The sequence below is a fragment of the Hippocampus zosterae genome, chromosome 7 (genome assembly GCF_025434085.1).
Source record: "Hippocampus zosterae strain Florida chromosome 7, ASM2543408v3, whole genome shotgun sequence".
Lineage (NCBI taxonomy): Eukaryota > Metazoa > Chordata > Actinopteri > Syngnathiformes > Syngnathidae > Hippocampus > Hippocampus zosterae.
The window spans coordinates 68,800-83,946 of record NC_067457.1 but is presented as its reverse complement, the minus strand read 5'-3'; the positions used below and the strand labels follow the sequence as shown (position 1 = coordinate 83,946).

Sequence of the window (15,147 nt, the reverse complement as noted above, 5' to 3'; positions counted from 1 at the left end):
CAATGGTCATCATCAGAGTGTATCAGAAGAGAGGAGTTGCTCGCCGCTAATCTGGTGAGCCGCCACCAAATTAGAACGGAGCCGATTGTCCCCCCGCAAAGGATCAAGAATCCCCCCCACCTGTGGGTATCGTCTTGTGACGTGTGCTGCTTTGCTATACGCGTAGAAAAAAAAAGCTCTCTTCTACTTGTACAAAATGAGCCGCGCTCCCCCGCAAGCCTTCCTTCAACTCGTCGGCTTGCATTCAAAGTTGGCCAAGCCAAGCGACATCGCCACCCGGTGGCGAGAGGCGCCTGCGGGCTGGCGCTCGACGGCCATGTTGCCCGTGTGGCTTTTTGGGCCGCGGAGAACGTCGACGGGCGCCGCGCTCGGCCTCCAGCGTCGAACCAAACGGCAAACGTTCCGACGTCGAGACGAGGGCGCGAGCGAAGGACTCGCGGACGTGACATCGTGCGATTACGCCGTCATGTCGTCGTCGTCGCGTGTTTTGTTTCAAAGCCGTTTGACGCAAGATGCGGCGATGTCACAGAGCAACAAAGCGTCGTCGCCGCCGGGCTCCCCGCCGCCCCCGCCCGGCCAGCCCGCCACCAGCGCCGCTCACAAGTTGCCATCCCCGCGGGAACGGCGGCGCCAGCAACCCCCCCCCCCCCACCCCACGCTCCGCATCGGCATGACCAGGCCCAAGACGGCGCAGAGGGAGCCTCCGTGCTACCGCCGAGGGCAAAGAGCTTAGTTGAGCGCAGCTCCCCCGAAGACGAGGTGAGCGCCTCGAACGTGCGCCGGCCGACGCGGGGGCCGAGCGCTTTTGTCGGCGAAAGCGCGGCCATCCGCATCTGATCTGAATTGGCGCTTGGCCTCGATTGACCGGCGTCTCTCGCTGTCTCTCGTAGGCCAAATGGAAGGACAAGGGGACGGACGGCACAACGGTCCCAATTGTGAGTACTCGACGGCGTCTGCGCGGCCTCCCTCGCCGACGGCGGCGTCATCTGCGCGTGTGGCCTCTGTTGCAGGCTACCGGATCCCGCTGCCGATAGGGAACGGAGCGCGCAACATGGAGACCCTGGGCCTGAGGGTTTTCATTTTGAACCAGGAGATCATCTTCTCCATCCACGCCATGATCAGGCCGCCCGACAACGACGCGCCCGACGACGACGACGGCAACACGGAAGACAACGACGAGGACGAAAACGAGGACGACGAAAACGTGGAGGACGACGCGGAAGAGGACGAGGCGGAAGAGGACGACGTCGAGCGGGAGGAGAACATGGAGAACGCGGAGGACGAGGACGAAATGGAAGACAGCGACGGCGACGCCGACGCCGAAGACGACGACGCGGAAGACGACGAGCGCCGCGGCGACGCCCACCCCGACTACCACGCCGACAATCCCAACCTGGACGACGTGCACCTGAACGACGACAACGCCGTGCTCCTCTTCCGGATCCGCGTCAGGCCGCTGCAGCACGGCGACGTCTTTGACGACATCTTCCTGGAGTTGCGCTTGGTCAACAACGACGACTTTGACGAGATCGACAACAACGAAGAGCGCAACGGCGACGCCAACGCGGACAACGTCGACGTGGACGACGACGACGGTTTTGAAAACGACAACAGCGACGACCGGGACCGCAGCCGCGAAGGCGACGGCGCTTTGGAGGACGCCGACTGTTGTGACGACGAAGGCTTTGAAGACATCGAGCGTGACGGCGAAAGCGTCCGCGATTGCGCCGTCGTCGCCGCGGTCGCCCACGAGGACGCGCCGGCCCCCGAGGCCCGCCGGGACTCGGACGATCCTCTGCCCGGACCGTCGGGCGAGAGGGCCGTCCCGGAGCCAGACGACGCCGGCGGGGGCAAAGAGTTCCAGTGGTGGGACGAGTCGGATTCGGACGTTTTTTCCGACAACTCCGGCGAAGAGGAGGAGCGGCGCCTCCGCCGCGGCGCCTCCGAGCGGCGCTCTGGCGACGACGCGGAATCGCAAGACGACAAGGGGGGCAAGAAAAGTTGCAAGAAAAACTTCCTCTCCGACTCTGAGGACGAGGACTCGGCCTGCCGCTCCAGCGAGCGCGGCGCCGAGCGGGAGGCGTCCAGGAAGAGGCGGCGCCGAGAAGGAGCCGCGAGAAACCGCAAGCGCTTTCGACACGACGACACCTCCGACAGCGACGCGGACGACGAGCGGCCCCGGCCCCCGAGGACCGCCGGCCCCCCGGAGCGGCCGAGAGACGACCCGGACGACGGAACCAGGGAGGGCCCCAGAGACTTTGCGCCGTCCCCGAGCCCGGCGGGGAGAATCCCGCCCATCGCCCGCAACGGCTGATTTGACGGCGGCTCGGAGCAGTTGAGGCCAAAGTGACGTGCGCTGCTCCGCGGCGCCCATAGGCGGTCCCACAACCGAGCCCCCCCCCCCCTCACCCCGCCCCCAATCGTCGGCCGCGAGAGGAGCAGCGTGACTTGAGCTGCGGTCACGCTGTCACGACGGCGAGCCGAATCGTAGCCCATCCAAAGTCCATCCGATGCGGATGGAGAGAGAACTGCGGACGCGTCTTTGCCACGCTCCGGTTCTCGACGAGCGACCGGTGCTGCCGCGCGCTTACGATTTATATCTAAATCCACATTTTCCATTTTGCCAATGGAAGGAAAGCGCCCCAGAACCCTTTTGGCCAGTTCTTCTGGCGCTTTCTTCTCTTCTACGAGACCGGCGGGTATCCGAAGACTTTCCGCCGCGGTAGCGCCTCCAACGGGGGCGTGGCGCTTTCAAGCGCTCACGCTCGCTAGCGACAGGGCGCGTGTCCGCGCGCTCGCGCCTCGATGCCATCCGTTGCTTTGTTCAAAGCGTTTGCCGACAATGCTAAGAGCGAGCTGACGATGACTCTGAGAATTAAAGCCTCCCTTGTTTTCTTGTGCATGCACCGAGCGCCGTCCTGTCTTTTCTTGTCTTGTCTTTTTCCTCAGCTGATGTTTTCAGCCTTTTGGTTGATTGGCCTCCAAATGTTTTTCTTGCTTATCAAGGCCAGTTTTTCCGAGCGGCTTCCTGGACTGAAGGTATGTCGACGCGAGGCGCCTTTTCCGATCCGATGGCGACGAAGGCAACGGCGTTTCTTTGATGACTTGTCGATTTTTTGAAAGCCAAATTTCATCCGTGATCCAAAGCGCTCAACCTCACAAAGGTCGCGAGCGCGCCAGCGAAAGGCACCATCTTGTCTTGGATTTTGGATTCCTTTATTTTTCTGCCTTGCTTTCTGTGTCTCGATGAATTTCAGGTTTCCATATTCCGCCGATTATTGGAAAGGGCCCGCCCGACGACGACCCCGACGTGAGATTCTCAGCAAAGGAGCGTCCGGGCTCGTCACCGTTGACGGGTGAACACGCGGCTGCGTTTCTTGGGACGTCGCCGCCCGCCGATGTCGCCGTGATATCATGGGGCGCTTTGGTCAAAGCGCGTCCTCTTCCGTTTGTCGTAGCGACGCAAAAGTGCCACCGTCGTTTCTCCCGGGGGGGGGGGGGTCTTTATCCGGCGTCTGCCTGCCATCTTTCCAGACGGCGCTCCGCCGGCGCCGTTGGCTTTGACGTCGCAAGTCGCGCGGCTGGGGGCGTGAAGGCGCACCGAGCGCTCTTGGATACAAGGCTTCCCCGAACACAGGTAAGCATCTTTGTTGGCTTTTTGGCTCTTCATTTGTCACTAGGCTCTGGACATTTGGTGACGTTTGTTGAGGCGGGCGCTCCCCCATGAGACAGCGTGGAGACAAACGTGGCACGCAAGCGCTTGACGGATGTCTTCCAGGCAAAATGGCCGGCCGGCGCAACGCTCCCGACCATCCCGATGGTAAGTTGCTCCCCCCGCCGCTCTTGATGCCCGAGTCAAGTGAGCGCCACGTTTTCTTTTGGGGGGGGGCGGGCGGCCCCGGCCCCCTTGGAGCCATCTTTCATTGGCGGGACACACCAAATGCGCTCATCATGGCGGCGATGTCATCTTGTGTGATGCCGGCGAGCGCCTTTGTTCAAAGCCTTTGCTCCTTGGCGTCCGCCGTTGCTATGACACAGAGCCGACGGGGCCGACGGCTCGGCGCGAAGTGTTCAAAAACACGGCAAAGCTTTTGCGGACGGCTTCCCCGCGCTCCAGGTGAGTGGGCCGGCGCGCAAAGCCTTGCGTTTGCTGACCTTTAGCATTTTTCTTTCAAGGCTTCCCTTTGGACAAAATGGAAGGACGGGGGGACGGCCGCCGCTCCGGTACTTGACGTTGCGCCTTCCCGTTTGGGGCGCGCGCTTCTCTAACGCCGTCTCCAACCCCTTGCAGGCTACCGCATTCCGCTGGCCGTGGGAAGAGGAGAAGCCGATTTACGATTTCGGCGATTTTGCATTTCCTTGCACAGCGATGAAATTTCCTTCATCATCGAGGCGGCGCCGCGGCAAGCCGAGAATGACGACCACGACCACCACCACGAAGACGACGACCACGTCGACGACGACGGAGCCGATCCGGAAGAGGTCGTCGACGAGGAGGCCGCCACCGACGACGACGAGGATGCCGTCGCAGAGGACGGCGAGAGCGAGCGCGACGTCGGCGACGACGAGCAGCTTTTTGTGGATACGCGCGTCCAGTACGCGTGGCTGCGCTTCGCCTGGCAGGCGTGGCCTCTCTCGTGCGGTGACGTCTTTGAAGAAATTGTCTTTGAGTTTCAAGGAATCGGCCAGGAAGACTTGGCCATTCGCGCCTACAACGCCGCCTGGGAAAACGTGGAGGACGGCGACGAGCTCGACGTCCAGGACGCGGCCGACGGCGAGCGGGCTTCGGGGCCCGCCGACCGCCGCCCTTCGCCTTCGCCCGCGCCGACCGGCGGATCCGAGGCGGAGGAAATTGACCGGGAAGCCTTCCGGTGGTGGCGCGACTTTGATTACGACTTTTCCCAGAGCGTCGGCATCGACGACGCGGACGAAGAAGACCCTCCGCCCGCCCCGTGTGAGAAGGGGACGCGGGAGAGCGCGCCGGAAGCCGAGCCGGAGAGGAAGGCGGCGCTCCGGCTCGACTGCCAGCGCGACGCGCCCGACCAAGAAGAGGCTTGGGAGGAAGGCGGGGCCCGGGCCCGCCCGCAACCCTCACCCGGACCGTCCGGGAAGAGGTCGAGAGACGAGGCCGGCCTCGAGCGAGAAAGCGGACGGACCAAACGCTCGCGTCGGCGCTCGGAACGCGACGCGTCCGAAGACTCGCTCTCGGGCGCGGCCGCCGGACGCTCGTGAGGTGACTCGGACCGCCGAGGGAGACGGCGGAAGCGGCGGACGCCGACTCCGAGCGACGGCCGAGGAAATCCGCGGCGGGGGTCGTCGTCGTCCGAGCGGGTGGGAGAAGGTGACACGGATGGCAACAGGTTAGTTTGCTTTGATTTCTCGCTTGAGTGGGCGGGGCCACCAAAAGAGTCACTGGGAGTCCTGGCGCCTGCTTTCCGACTGGTTGTTTTTGGCCTGCCAGATTGGACTTTTTGTCGATTTGAGAAAGGACACGTGAGCACGTGAATGCTTCTGGTGGCTTCTTTGAAAGGGAATGAAAGACTGGCAACCAAAAAGATTGGCATGCCCACCGCCACAAAGACACTTGGACATCCATTTCTTCTGTGTGTCCCCGAGAGGTTTCTTTCTTCTTGGATTTGACTTTTCTTGTTCATCTCTGCCACTTTGTCAGTTTATGTTCAGAAAAACCTGCTTCGTTTGACATTGAAGATGACTTTGTTGTTTTTGAGTGTCAGATTTACCCAGACCAGTCGTGCGTACTGAGGTCAATGAGCGGTGGACCTTCGTCTCCTGTACTTGACGCAACGCGCGCGCCTCCGGCTTTGACTCGTTCATTCAGCTGGAGGCTGCCGCTCGTGTCAAAGCAAACTTTTTACGGCGGTGTTCCAGGTTGCCGCGCCGCTCTTTTCAGAACACACGTCGAGTTCAAAGAACAACTTGCAGCTGGCAACGCTTTGCCATAATGATGCCCGCTGAATTCCGCACAAATGAAGGCCGTCGCTGTAGACTCCGTCGCAAACGCCTTTCTTTTTTTTCGCTCCGCGGCTTGAGCGCACGTGTAGAGAGCGATGAGAATTCCCACCGGCCCTGACTTGTATTAAATGTTCTCAGACGGCCCCAAAAACGATCCGGCACCACCGTCACGAGCCACGCTCAGGCCAGACAACGATAAAAAAAGATCCATATTTTTGATGGAGGCGCCCCCCCCCCCCCCAAAAAAAAATACTAAATTACTGAATGAAAAAAATCCGTCCGTAATTGATAGGAAGCCTTGCAATCACAACGTTGAATTTTTGTCACCGATGGGAATGTTTAGGCGGTTGGCTGTCGACGAGGCCAAAATAAATGACGACCCAAAGTGTGATTTGGAAACTGGCAGCTCGCCTCCGTCGTCACTGCCGTTCAAGACGCGTGGCCACCAGAGGGCGTCATTTACCCTTCGAGCTCCTGAGAAGCTCAGCGACGGGCAATACTCGAGTAAATGTAGCTTTCGTTTACAATCATATCCCTCGGATATCCGTGTGCTATTTATCAATCTCAGACAAAAAATATATTTCCCAATACGCTACAATCGTTCTGAAATGGTTGTCTTGTAAAATGAAAAACTAAGGCGAATCCGACGGCAATACGCGGGTCCTGAATTCACTTTCTTTTTTTAAAATGTTTTTTAAACGCTGTTTCACGAGCGAACAACTTTAGTTCTGGCAAACCTTAAGTTCAAAATCAAATTTAAAAATTGGAGGCAAACGTCACTCGTCGTGGTGAGAGCCGTCACGTGACCGGTCGCGTCGATAGCATATTCGATCAACGTAAGCGTGACTTAATAATCGTCGATAAAAATACAAGTAAGGCGCGGAGCGTAGCCGGAAATGCTCAAGTAACCTATGTTGAGTTAAAACCGCTCAAAGTAAGATCCAAAAAGTCAACCGAACAAGAGTCGCTCATGACTACCCGCTTCTGACAACAGGGGGTGCTAAAGATTAGGATTGTAAAAATTGCCAGGAAGCTGGCATTGATTGTTTGTGGCGGTGCCCGCTGCAGGGGCTCCGCATCGTGGACCGTTCACTTCCGGCTCCAAGTGGAGCGACTCCCGAGGGCTGAGGAGCTGGATTCCCATGTGAGTGTTGCTTTTTGTGACGGTCACTTCGACCTTTCTCACGTCCGTTTCAAGAGCCGAGTGACACTACCGCGGGTGTCTTTCGATGCCGTTTTTTAATCTTCAACGGTGCGTGAGACACTCGAGTGTCGTCGCTCTTTTTTTGTTTTCGTATGGTCGTTCTTGGCAGACGTTTTTTTAAAATACACGTTTTAAGCTTGCTTCGAAAACGTTTTCAAAGTGCGAACGTAATTAGGGAGTTTGATTGGCGTTCCCACTTCAGCTGGGCGTTTTAGTGACACATTGGCAGCGGATGTATATATTCGCTGCCAATGTATATTCTCGTTTGTTTCCACACGAGCTTCTGAGATTCCATTGAACCTTGAGCTCCTTTGCTGCTCAAACGGCACAAGGAAAACACTCGGCTCAAACATAATAAGGGCCCTGTTCCCATCAGAGGATGGTACAGTGGATTCAAAAGGAATGTTGATCAGCTTAGAGATTTTTTTTTTTTTTTTGGAATGAATGAAAAGGGGGGGACAATCCACAATGTGTCCCAAACATGGAGTCCGGCAACCTTTTTGGTCACTGTAAGAACCAAGAAGGTACATATTGAATGCAAAAGTGCCAAAGCGAGGCGTTTCATTGAATTCAATTGAATACGAACAAATGACGACTGATTCCAGCGGCATCAGCAGGTTGAATGTTCGGGTTCCCCCTGCGGCCTCCTCGTGGCGACAGCGGGAAAACTGCGGAGGTCTCCGCACTCAAGGGGACACGGGGGGGGGGGGGGGGGGGGGAATCATTTGGGACATTGCTGCAAACGCTCGTTTTGCTCTGTGTGTGCGTGCTTTGGGAGCGGCGGCGTGTGGCTTCATGGCAACACTTGAATTAGTGCGCAATCAAGTCGAACACGGACAAAACGCATGTTGAGTGTAATTGGAATACTTGGTTCCCCTTCCTCTCTCCGCGCGCGCACACACACACGTCGCCCCCTCCTCTCCTGCGCACACGCTTGAGCGAAATGTGTGTTTGATTTGAATGGGGAGTAACCTCAGCCGGGCTCGCCTTGCAACATATGGACGACTGCTCGCTTCTCAGTTGGGTCGAGGCGCGCTTGAGAGAGGGAGAGAGAGAGACTTTTGGGGGTTTTTTGCCTCCCCCTCCCACGCCGTCAAAGAAAAGGAGACGGTCGCGGCTGAGGGCCATTTCTGGAGCGTTTGTTTGATTGACTTTATTTTTGACTCCGCAGGACATCCCCCGAAGGCCGACTTGAGCGGATCCACTCGGGTGAGTTCCACATGACGACGATTTCAACAAGCGCGGCCGATGACGGCTTGCGCGAGCCCGCCGAGAGGAAGCTTCTTCTCGGTTGAGCTGGCGCGCGCCCGTTGGCGGACAGGTGTCACTCTCGCTCGCGGCGACAGGAGACGGAAGGCGACTCTCGGCCGCCTTTGACGCGCGCGTGCCGCTTGCGACGTTGTCTTGGGGCGCAAGCTCTGGTCGCCGGGTGAAAAAATGGGCCGGTTCGGCCGTGGCGCTAATGCCGGTGCCCCGAGAAAGGAGCCGGCCTTAAAGCGGCCTCCGGTCCCTCCCCAGCCGGCGGAGTCTCCCATGTTTTGTCATTGCAGGCCCTGACGCGCACCAGCGCAGTTGTCCACGTGAATCCGGCTCCCCTCAGTGCCTCGCTCCATCCAGCTCCCCCCCCCCCCCACACACACACACACACACACACTATAATGCTTCCACGAAACTCTGTCCTGCCTCTTCCTCCGCGTCTGCTTAGCGACTCTTCCTAACATGTTCCCTTCCTTGGCTCATGCGGTCTTGCGTCAATGCGCCGTGTTTGGCCAAGCGTGGCTTTGTCCCTTCTGCGTCTTGGCTCCTCTCCCGCAAACTCTGAAGAACCTTCCTCCCCCTCGGGAGCCTCCGCCTTCTTTCTTCCCTTTTCTCGGATCGACCGGCAGCCGCTGGAAGCCGGGCCCGCATGCTAATGAGTCGCCGGTTCCGTCGGCCGTCCTCCGTGTCCTTTTTGGCCGTCCCCGGGCCCCTTCGCACATGAGAAGACGGAGAAAAAGCTGAAAAGCTTCGTCTTTGGCACTGCCCTTCACTCCATCTGTCCGCTTTCCGCGCTTGACTGAAAGGTCTGGGGAGGCCGCCTTTTGTCCTCGGCAAGATGGCGAGGGCGGGAGGCGGCGCCTCCTCCGCTTCATTGTTGTTTTTCGAAATGCCGCACAAAGAGGGCTGCCGTCCCCTTCGGCCGGCAAATTTCAAATGCGGCACCTCGAGACTTGGCACCCGGCGCATTAGAGAAGGAAAGGCCCCCCCGGGCCGTATTCCTCTCCTTCCGTGTCCCCGCCACCCTGAACCCTTCTGGCTTTTTTGGGGCGGGGGCAAGAGGCTCCTTGCCTAGCTGCGGCTGGAGAAATGATGTCACCCGGGTCCCGATGTCCGAAATGAGTCGGAGTGCACTTGCGGTGATTTCCTTTTGCGGTGGGACGCTCAACTCGCTGTTTGTTTCTGTCCCCCGCAGGAAGAGCCGGCGAGCGGCGAGAGTCTCCTTCCCGCGGGCCGCGGCCAAACACGGCCCCGAGAGATTCCAGCGAGCGGCCCCGATGGACGCGCTCGGGTCGGCGGTCCCCGCGAGCAGAATGAGGGATTCCTGGCGGACGTTGCTGCTGTGCCTGTGGCTCCTGGCCGGCCGGGCCCGCCCGCGGGGGGCCGGCGACCCCTTCGCGGGGCAGCGGACCCCCGCGGACCCTTGCTACGACGACGCCGGCGCCGCCCGCCGCTGCGTCCCCGAGTTCATCAACGCCGCCTTTGGCAAGGAGGTGACGGTGTCGGGCGCGTGCCAGATCTGCGACGGCGCCGAGCCCCGCGGCGCCCACCCGGCCTCCTACCTGACCGATCTGGACTCGCCGCGCAACCTGACCTGCTGGCGCTCGGAGAACCTGGCAGCGTGGCCGCGCGACGTGACTCTCACCCTTTCCCTGGGGAAAAAGTTTGAGGTCACCTACGTGAGCTTGCGCTTCTGCTCGCCCCGCCCCGAGTCGCTGGCCATCTACAAGAGCATGGACTACGGCAAGACCTGGACGCCCTACCGCTTCTACTCGCCGCAGTGTGGCCGCGCGTCCGAGCGAGCCGCCGCCGTAGGCGAGCGCAAGGAGCAGGAGGCCCCGTGCAGCGAGGGCCCCGCGGACCCCCGCCCGCTCTCCGGAGGCCTGGTGGCCTTCAGCACCTTGGACGGACGCCCTCCCGGCAAAGACCTTGACGACAGCCCCGTCCTTCAGGACTGGGTGACCGTCACCGACATCCGCGTGGTGCTGAGGCGGCGGCGGGAGCCGGGACGGCCCGCGGGGGCGGACCAGGAAAGGGCGGCGGTCACCTCGGCGCCGTACTTCTACGCCGTGTCGGACTTGCAGGTGGGCGGCAGGTGCAAGTGCAACGGGCACGCCTCGCGCTGCCTTCAAGGCCAGGACGGCCGGCTGCTGTGCGACTGCAAGCACAACACGGAAGGGCCCGAATGCGACCGCTGCAAGGCCTTTCACTCGGACCGGCCGTGGCAGAGGGCCACGGCCCGCGAGGCCAACCCCTGTCTGCGTGAGTACTTCTTATTGTTATTATTCTTGGGGTGGGGCTGGGGGGTGTTCTTTCTTCCCCTCTTTGAATGCAGTCCAAAGGACTCGTCAGCAATACGCTCGGACGCGTCCATCTTGTCGGGAGCGTTTGGCGTCCGCCGGAACCTGCTCCGTTCATATTTCAAGCGTTGTTTGAGTCACGCCTGAATTCCAAACCAACTGGGCGGCCACGTAACCAGATGCAATTGGGAAATGGTCTGGGAATGTGCTCCCCCTCCCCCTCGCGCTCCACCCCGCCCCCATTTTTTTTTCTTTCCTCCGGGATCTGGGACCGGGGGAAAGAAAAAGAAAAGCCTCATTTCCCCGCTCCGGTGACCGGCTTCCTTTTTTTTTTTTTTTTGCGTGCGGCTATCACGTCGAACTCCGGCGACGGTAACAACGTGTCTAGTTGGAGCCGGAAAATAAAATGAGCAGGGGGATAGGCTCTCTGACATTGCCGCAAACAAACGATGAGCAGGCGGCGGCCGAGCTCGGCTCTGGCAGAGCGCGAGATATTTCACGCAAAGTGATGGGATGCCGCGTCACGCCCCCGACGGGCGGCGCCCCCGCGTTTGCAACGTCAATCCGCTTTGACTTTGCAACCGCGACTGAGCGAGCGTCTTTTTCTTTGTTTCTGTGGCCTCCCTCCCGCAGCGTGCGAGTGCAACCTGCACGCCCGGCGCTGCCGCTTCAACATGGAGCTGTACAAGCTGTCGGGGAGGAAGAGCGGCGGCGTGTGCGTCAACTGCCGCCACAACACCGCCGGCCGCCACTGCCACTATTGCAAGGAAGGCTTCTACCGAGACGCGGGCCGAGGCGTCGCTCACCGCCGGGCTTGCAAGGGTAAGTCCTCCTCCTCTCGCCGGCGAGGAAGCCCCCCCTGAAAAGCTCGCCACGCTGCGGCCCCCTCGCTCCCATTTGGCCGCAAAGCCTTTTGTGTCTCGAGCGCGTTTGAAGTTGGCCTCTTGCCATATGTCTGGCGAGAAGAGAGGTGAAAGGTGCGGTCCGCATGAGCGCGCCAAGCGTTGCGTCTCAAGTGGAGTCGGCACAATAAAAGACAGGTGTTTGCCCCCCACCCTTAAAAAAAAACCCACATGGGTTTGGCTTCAGAGGTGCAACGTCTGTTGCTAATCAGACCTGCTCTGTAAATGAGCGTCCGTACTGACCCGCCGTCTGCGCTGCGCCGCGGCCCCCCCCCCCCCCTCCGCCGACACCCCAGCCTGCGACTGCCACCCCGTCGGAGCGGCCGGCAAGACGTGCAACCGGACCACGGGTCAGTGCCCCTGCAAGGACGGCGTGACCGGCGTCACCTGCAACCGCTGCGCCAAGGGCTACCAGCAGAGCCGATCCCCCGTGGCCCCCTGCATCAGTGAGTGAGCTTTTCCGCTTGGGGGGGGGGGGGCCCGGGACGCCTGAGCGCAACTTTTTCTTGTCCGTTTCAGAGATCCCCGCCGTCGAGCCCGCAGCTGCGGTCAGCGGCACGGAGGAGCCGGCAGGTGGGTGTACGCTCGTTCGCGGCCCGCCCCTCTTCCGGAGGAACAAAAACAAGAACCCCCCCTTCGCCCATATTACGTACTGGGCTTCGGAACTATTAACGGAGGGTGGGGCCCCTCCTTTTTCATGTGCTTTGGCTCGGACGCAATTCCCCCCCTCCCCCCCCTTTTGTCTCGGAATCCCAAAGTCCTCCGCCAAGTTTCCTCCACTTGGAGCCCGGAGGCGCTCAAATGACGCCGCCGGCCGACAGACGGAAGATGCCATGGCTTGCTTGGGGAAGGAAGCCTTTGGAGGCGCAAGCGGCTTCAAAGCTCTCCGCTCCCTTTGTTTGCCCTTCTTGATTCGCGTTGATCTGGAAAGGGCGACGGTTAGCTGGGCGTCGGCCTTTTTCTGCTTCATCGTCCCGCCCGTTTTGCTGAGCCAGAGCGGATATGCGCGCGTTGTGGATCTTTTGAACTCGGCTTTCCTGCCCTCTTGATTATTATTATTTTCTTTTATTTTATTGTCACTCCAACCGTCATCGGAGACCAGATGAACTTCTTTGTTTGTTTGTTTTGTAGACTGCGATTCCTACTGCAAACCCGTGAAGGGCAACTTGAGGATCAACATGAAGAAATACTGCAAAAAGGATTACGGTAAGCGCGGCGCCAGCGCGGCACGGCCGCCCCCGCGCTCGGGGTCACTGACCTGAGACTGTTGTCCAACGTGTCCTCAGCGGTGCAAGTCAACGTCCTGGACATGGAGACCGTCGGCGACTGGGCCAAGTTTTCCGTCAAGGTCGCCTCCGTGTACAAGAGTCGCGGCGAGCCCTTGAAGCGAGGGGACAACATCCTGTGGGTGCACATGAAGGACCTGGCCTGCAAGTGTCCCCAGATCCAGATGAGTCGGCGCTTCCTGGTGATGGGCGGCGGCGACGGCGGCGGCGGCGGCGGCTCGGGGCCGGGAACCTCCCGCCCGCCGGCGGAAAGCGCCGGGCTGCTGGCTGATAAGAACAGCCTGGTCATCCAGTGGAGGGACGTTTGGACCAGAAGACTGAGGAAGTTCCAGCGCAAAGAGAAGAAGGCCAAGTGCGGCAAAGCCTGAGGAAGCTAAGCCGCCTTCCGCCGCCGGAACGCCAAGTCTGCATGCACCCGACCTACTTAGAAGGACCTTAGTTTGCGTATACCGGACACTTGTTTTCCTTTGTAGTCCTCCGAGATTTGTCGCGGTCACGTCCCGCCTCTTCGGTTTGCCTTCCGAAGGCCCCGTGAGAAGGGCTTCGTCCGAAGCGTAGACAAACGCAGACGGACGTCACCGAGCGACCGCTGCTCCTTCCCGAAGGATTTTAAGAAGCCACGATGAAGTCCGAGGTATCGACACTCTTTTTTTTTTTTTTTTTGTCGCCGTACCGGACGTCGGCGGGAACTTCTTTGAATCGAGATCTCATTTTCCTCGAGTCTTTGCAGGCCGGACTCATCCGAGCGTCGCGCGTGCCATGACGACAGAATCCTCGGACGCTGGCTCGAACCGTCGCGGCTCACCTTTGTCAACTTTAGTCACCGTCGTCCGATCCGAAACCAAATGGAACCAAAACAGGTTGACGCGCTGCAGCCAGTGAATGACTGACGAGCGCCGTCGGCAAACTGACGCGAGTGTCGGCGCTTCCGTTGCGTGGCGGCGGTACTTTTTGGACATGCGTTTCGGATGCCGCGCAGAATGTCTTCCTTTTGCCGTCGATGACGAGCGCCCCGTTGTCAAGACCTTGACCGAGTACGCGACGCGGGGAGGAGCGCGGGCCCCCGCGGACACGGTGCCGTGAAGCATGCGCCCGCTCTTGGCTTCCCCGGCCGCCGAGTCCTTTTCCCCTCGAGGCGACGAAGCGCTGACTTTTCCTTGTAAGTGACGCAAAAATGAATAAATTATTAGCGAAGGAGCCGTGTGCTGTGCGCCCTGTCACTGATGGGTCTCGTGAAGAGCGAGCCGCAGGGATGAAAGTGAAAACGGCCTTCCCGCTCGCCGGGGAACGAGGGATGCGGCCAGCCCAAAAGCGCCAAAGATGCGCCGTCGGGCACTCCGATCAAAGTCTGGTCCAAAGCGGGAAGGTTTGTTCTTTCTTTCCTTCTTTCTGTCACCTGCCGTGTCTGTGTGGATGTTAAATGGGTGATATATGTATTAGTGTTTGCATCCCCTCATTCTCACGAAAAAGGATTAGAACATTTTTAAAAAGCAGGTCACCTTCACCCTATGGTGGCGCGCGACACAACGTCGCAAGTTGTTCATGGTCGGCAGCTTGCAATCGAAGCTGTGGCGTGATCTCTATTCATTGTTCTTCTTCTCTTCTCATTCAGGGTTTGTTTGGCGTACGATTGACCGAGGCCACCGGCCAAGAAGTGCCGGAAGAAGCTACCGTGGCTAACGTGCCGCAAAAGTGCCTCCCAAGCCTCCGTGTCGGCGCTCTGCCGAGGTAGGCAGTGATATTCTTTTCAAATCTCTTTCCTTCCTCTTCGGGGCCGTGCGTGGGCATGATAAGGGGTCCGTCACGGGAGGTTGGTTGATTGATAAGTCGGTTTTGGACCAAAAAGGTTAGGCGCCCCTGTATGCCTAGCCAAGTCCAAGTCACTCCCAAGCGTCAAATTCCACATCGAAACAAGCAATATGAGATCAATTGCGTGATTTGTTTTTCACGTCTGAAAAATCCCTCAAGTTTTTCAATTGGCTCCATTTCTTTTCAGCACAAGACGCAACATCACGTGACTCTGCGATTTCTTCAAAAGCTCAGGAAGTGTTTCTTTGAACGGCCGCGTTGAGGCTTGGGAAAAATGTCCAAAGACACCGCCATCTTGTACGCGTTCTTGTTGGGCGCTCGCCGAATGCGCTTTCATAAGCTGCCAGCACGGCTTCATCGGCTTTCAATGGAGCCGGCCTCATTACCGCTCGCTTTGAAACTTCCACCGCCTTTTC

At 59.4% G+C, this 15,147-nt stretch overlaps 2 protein-coding genes across 3 annotated transcripts; both read left to right on the top strand.

Moving 5' to 3' along the window:
• Nucleotides 1–461: 461 nt before the first annotated feature.
• LOC127603269 (protein PFC0760c-like) lies at nucleotides 462–6,230 on the top strand. 2 transcript variants are annotated; one of them, XM_052069420.1, is made up of 4 exons: nucleotides 462–759; nucleotides 891–935; nucleotides 1,011–1,741; nucleotides 4,483–6,230. In XM_052069420.1, the coding sequence occupies exons 2-4, from the start codon at nucleotides 896–898 to the stop codon at nucleotides 5,230–5,232; spliced, it is 1,521 nt and encodes a 506-aa protein (XP_051925380.1). In that variant the 5' UTR covers nucleotides 462–759; nucleotides 891–895; the 3' UTR covers nucleotides 5,233–6,230. The 2 variants fall into 2 exon arrangements, with proteins under 2 accessions (XP_051925380.1, XP_051925381.1); XM_052069421.1 differs by lacking the exon at nucleotides 4,483–6,230 and having other exon boundaries at nucleotides 473–759; nucleotides 1,011–2,900.
• On the top strand, nucleotides 5,238–14,119 carry ntn2 (netrin 2). Its single transcript, XM_052069403.1, has 9 exons — nucleotides 5,238–5,360; nucleotides 7,042–7,117; nucleotides 8,349–8,386; nucleotides 9,630–10,696; nucleotides 11,368–11,556; nucleotides 11,933–12,082; nucleotides 12,156–12,209; nucleotides 12,768–12,842; nucleotides 12,923–14,119. The coding sequence occupies exons 4-9, from the start codon at nucleotides 9,712–9,714 to the stop codon at nucleotides 13,288–13,290; spliced, it is 1,821 nt and encodes a 606-aa protein (XP_051925363.1). The 5' UTR covers nucleotides 5,238–5,360; nucleotides 7,042–7,117; nucleotides 8,349–8,386; nucleotides 9,630–9,711; the 3' UTR covers nucleotides 13,291–14,119.
• The last annotated feature ends 1,028 nt before the right edge of the window (nucleotides 14,120–15,147 follow it).